At 62.4% G+C, this 4,939-nt stretch overlaps 1 protein-coding gene across 1 annotated transcript in view; it reads right to left on the bottom strand.

Annotated features, from left to right (window-relative positions):
- Window positions 1-4,350: 4,350 nt before the first annotated feature.
- COMMD7 (COMM domain containing 7) overlaps window positions 4,351-4,939 on the bottom strand; it is a gene marked incomplete at its 5' end in the record, with an annotated part of 5,132 nt that continues 4,543 nt past the window's right edge. Inside the window, one exon of the mRNA XM_026041974.1 lies at window positions 4,351-4,677. Coding sequence (XP_025897759.1) covers window positions 4,601-4,677 — 77 coding nt within the window. The remainder of the gene's footprint in view (window positions 4,678-4,939) is intronic.

Genomic DNA, 4,939 nt, shown 5'->3' with positions numbered 1-4,939 from the left:
CGCCCCCTGCCGGCCGCGCGGGGCGCAGCGGGGGGGTGAGCGCGGTTCCGCGCGGGAGGGTGGGATGGACCGAGCGCGGTACCGAGGGAGTGGAGGGGGGGGGTTGGATTGGGATGGACCGAGCGTGGTACCGGGGAAGGACGGTTGGGACGGACCCAAGTCCGGGTGGGGGGCAGGAGCAGGGCACCGTGGGGCAGCTCGGGGGCTGTGGCTCAGCACGGTGGGGGCTCTCCAAGCCCCCAGGCATCGGGGCTGGGGGTGACCGGGATGAGGCGGCTGCAGATGCGCCTCCTGCTCACGCTTCAGTTCCCCATCCAAGTGGTGCCTCTTGCCCGTGGTTTGGCAGCGCCCCCCCAGTCTTGTTCAGGATCACTGAACAGTGATCCTGAACCCAGTGTCCAGTGTCACAGTGAGGAGGTCTGGGTGCTGACAYGGCCATCCCGGGGCCTGGGGTTCGTTCACAGGCTCGGCAGTGCCGCAGCACCAGACCGGCCCCGGGCTCCCCGCAGCAGCGCGGTCCCGTGGGGTGGCTGGGGCTTCCAGGATGCTGCTTAGGGCTGCGAGAGGCGGCAGCAGCAGCATGAGGGTTAACCCTGCTCCCCGTGCACGGCCGGCCCGGGGCGGTGAGCCCTGCTCGCTGTGCTGTGCTCTGCTGCCCGGGGTGTCTGCGGCAGTGGCTGCCTCCGCCCGCCGTGCCCCTGGGACACAGCAGACCTATAAAATGGAGCTGCGCGAGGCGAGGGGGAGCGCTGGGAAATGGTCGCAGCGGCTCCGAGCCTGGTGAAGCCCCGCCATGGTGCCGGCCCAGCTGCAACGTGGGCCGGGAACCACGCGGTTCTTCCTGCAGCAGCCATGGACACGTCGCTGCACCCTCCAGGCCTCCGTGACAGCAGCTGCTGTGCAGAAATGGGTGACAGGGCGGTGGCGCCTGCGCAGACCCGCTGGCCCCTTCTGCGTGTTGGCAGCTTCTGCTGGTGGCTCTGCCAGCACCAGTCCCGCTGCCAGCCCAGGGACCCCAGGGCTGGGGGCCTGCCATGTCCCTCCATGTCCATGCAAGCTGAGGAACCCTTGCAAGGGGTGCATGCACCCACGGGGTGTCCTTGCAAGGGGTGCATGCGCCCACGGGGCCTCCTTGCAGCACAGCCGCTCAGGCTGGATGTTCACCCCTGGGGAGGCCGGGGGGAGCCCGACTCCCTCATCAAGGTCTTGGCTTCGCTGGGGGGCTGCTGAGATCCCTCCGCTCTCCCTGGGGACTGCAGTGGTTGCAGCGCCGGAGCCGCCCGCTTTGTGCCAGGCCCCCCGCAGGCGGGCGGGCTGGATTCCCGCTGCTCCGGGTGGCTGTGGTCTGGCGCAGCCCTCCCAATTGTTCCCCGTGCAGGACAAAGCGAAGCCGGGGGACATGGCAAAGGCTCAGCAGGGAGGACAAGCTCSGAGCGCTGCCCTGCCCCTCCTGCACGAGCTGGGGCCACACTCCCATTATGCAGCTGGGGTGACTCCAGGGTGTTTCGGGGGGAGCAGGGTGGTGCAGGACACGCCTGCCCCACGCCAGGCTGCAGGCTGGCTCCCGGGGAGCTGCCTTGTCCCGCTTTCGGTGCAGAAGGGCGACACTGGCCATCTGGGCCAGCGGGAGCATCTCTGGGRCCCGTTTAGCCCACATCCCTGCACCCCACGTGCAGGCAAATGCAGYGACCGGATTCGAGGGGCCTGCAGCCACTCTGGGCAACCCAACAGCTGATCTGGGTGCTCGAGGTGCATGGATGCTCCTGCTGCTGCTGGCCACCATGGGGCTCCCTGTCCATGTTGGAAAAGGGGGACAGGGACCGAGTGTCCCAAGGGAGCAGCCTCAGTGTTGCTGGGCTCCCGCGGGAGCACGATCCCGGCTCCAGGGCCGCTATCTGCCCGGAGGGCAGCGCTTGTCCCAGCGCCTCATGCTCTGCTTGGCGGCTCCTGCGCGTGGAGGGGGGATGTGGCGGGGGGTGACGCGGGTGCTGCTGCTTCCTGCTGCCCTCCGGCTGCCGCCGCCRATAACCGTCATCGCGCGGGGGCCGCGGGGCGGCAGCGGGGCCGGAGCAGGGGGGCACAGAGCGCCGGGCGGCTGCCCCGGGCGGAAGGGGGCCGAGCGAGCGCCAAACCGCGCGGGGCGGCCCCGGCTCCCCCCGCGCCCACCGGCCTGCCCGGATTAGCGCTCGGCTGGCTGCTTGCGGCCGGAAAAGCCGCTTGCGGCGGGGGGAGCCGCTGGCCCGGAAACCCCAGGAAAACGGCCCCGGAGCAGCCCCCGCCGGCTGCCGCTGCAAAGGGGCTGCAAGGGGGCAGCTGCCGCCGTGCCCCACGCTCCTCGGGCTGTGCTCTGCATGCGGGCATCACCCCTCCTTGCAATTCTCCTTGTTCTGCATGCAGGCTTCATCCCTCCTTGCATTTCTCCATGCTCTGCATGCGGGCATCACCCCTCCTTTCATTTCTTCATGCCATGTGTGCAGGGCATCACCCCTCCTTGCATTTCTCCATGCTATGCATGCAGGGTATCACCCCTTCTTGCATTTCTCCATGCCATGCRTGCAGGGCATCATCCCTGCCTGTGTTTCTCCATGCCATGCATGCAGGGCATCATGTTCCTGGGATTTCTTCCTGCCACGCGCTCGAGGCATTGTCCTCCCTTGCGTTTCTCCGCGCGGTGCTCTCTGCAGCCGCGCTCCTCCTCGTGGCCCCATCCCGAGCATCCTGCGGCCGTGCCGGAGGCGGCAGCGCTCAGCGTTCCTGACCCGCGGCTGACAGCGGCATCCTTGGAGCGCCGCCACGGCCCCCTCCCACTGAAACAGGATACGGCCGAGCGATGCTGCCCTGGCACCGGGAGGCCTAGCAGAAATAATAGGAACAGGCAGCAGAAAATGTGAGGCAAAGAAATTCCTTTTGTCTTGAGAAAACAGCCCTTCGGACCCTTCCTTCCCAAAATAGCATTTTCAGCCACCTAAAAGGAGAGGCGATATTTGTAGCATGCTATTTCAGCAGCTTCTTTTTTTCTTTTTCTTTTCTTTTCTTTTCTTTTTTTTTTTTTTTAATTTACCATGATCATGTGACAGAGCTCAAAATGCTTATGAATGGACCGGTATGTTAGAAAACAAATACTCAAACACTGTGTCTGGGTTTGCCAGCAGGATTCCCCGTGCGTTTCCCAAGCACGTGGCAGGGCCTCTGTGTGCTGCTGCTCCTGGCTCCCGGCGCAGAACTGCAGGCAGTGCAGGGAAACGCTCCGCTTTCTGCAAGCTGGACATCACTGAGAGCAGCAGCTTGCAGAGCTTTGCAGCTTCCTTGTGCCCGGCTCTAATYGGAGCAAACCCTCCAAGAGGAGCCGTGGAGCTCGCTGTTCTGCAGCAGCRTGCGGTACCCCTGCTGCTGGGATGCTCCAGGTGTCGGCTGGAAACCCCAGAACGGGATATGGGATACAGGATACGGGATATGGGATACGGGCACCTCTCGCAGTGCTAGGGATCACCCACTGCCACCCGGCCTCATCGGGGACATCCCATTCCTGGGGAGAGCCCGGGGGAGCAGGCGTGGGAAGAGGGAGCAGCCCCGGGCCTGGGGCCGAGCTCAGGGTTTGTGCCGAGCTCGGGGTATGTACTGTGCTCAGGTTTTGTGCCGAGCTCAGGGTTTGTGCCGAGCTCAGGGTTTGTGCCGAGCTCAGGGTTTGTGCCGAGCTCGGGGTTTGTGCCGAGCTCGGGGTTTGCGCCGAGCTCAGGGTTTGCGCCGAGCTCAGGGTTTGTGCCGAGCTCAGGGTTTGTGCCGAGCCCAGGCTGCCCAGGGGTTGCAGGAACCCCACTCCTGTACAGCTGGACCCTTGAGACACGGGGCAGCCTCACGGGACGCGGCACCTTCCCCTGTGCCGGGGCCAGGTCAGGACCCCACGGGGGAAACGGCGGCAGCCGTCTCTGTTATTTCACACAAACTGCAGCTCCAAGGGATGTTCACTAGAGCCCCACATACACCAAACAGGTTTGTCTAGATCCCCCCAAGACATTCTTTCCCCTTTGCACCAAGGCAATTGTTTGGTTGTTTAAGTTTTAAAATCATCTCCCACTTAGACACTTCTCCATAAGGAGGCGTGATTGGGACACGTTATCACTCCTTCCTGGGGAAACGGGAGGTCAGCATGAAGTGATTCTGCAGGTTAGGGCTCCGCTCACTTCTCTGCCTTTTGCTTAATTCTTCCAAGTTTTAAAATAATACTTGGCTTGTGTTTCCCTCTTTCTCAAAAAAAAAAAAAAAAAAAAAAAATCAGATGTTGGTACAAAAGGAGATGGGCATTAATGGTTTTATTTCTTTGCTATTTCAAGACAAGGGTTTATATACCTCTGACAACAGTTTCTCCTAAGAGCATAAAAAGAAGGGGGGAATGGACTTGCTCTCGTAGCTGCCTCGAAAGGGTGGCAGAAGTTTCAGGTTCTAAGCAACGAGCGTGTCCTYCTGGCTCTGCGCACCACGGCTGCTGCACAGGATTGCCTTTTCTTATCAAGCTTTGGAGCCAGCCAGGAAAGAGCAGATCTGCAGGCCCACAGGAGACATCAAGCCTCCCGGAGACTCGTCTGTCGAGGCCGCTGCAGCCTCAGCTGAAGCTTTCCAGGCTGGTTTTGACCCGTTCCATCTCATGCAGAAAGCTGTAGAACTGGGGCAGAGTTAACTCTAGAAAAGATAGGCATAAAGTTTGCGATTTCAGGTTATGCTCCCAATACCAGCAAGGCCATTCTGGGGCTATCTCAGAAGGCCTTGCAGTCACCCCGACTGGGCAGCATTAGGAGTTTTGACCGTGGGCAGCTGCTGCTTTGCTCCAGCTGGGCTGCGTGGGGCTCCCAGGCCAGTTCCTTAACTGAGCCGACACCTGGGGTTGATGTAAGGTGGGTGCAGAGGCTGCCCCGGGACCCACACCCCAGTGACTGCAGCAGGG

Source organism: Nothoprocta perdicaria, unplaced genomic scaffold, assembly GCF_003342845.1.
Source record: "Nothoprocta perdicaria isolate Ctin4 unplaced genomic scaffold, notPer1 scaffold_3, whole genome shotgun sequence".
Classification (NCBI taxonomy): domain Eukaryota; kingdom Metazoa; phylum Chordata; class Aves; order Tinamiformes; family Tinamidae; genus Nothoprocta; species Nothoprocta perdicaria.
This window is presented reverse-complemented; position numbering and strand designations above follow the sequence as displayed.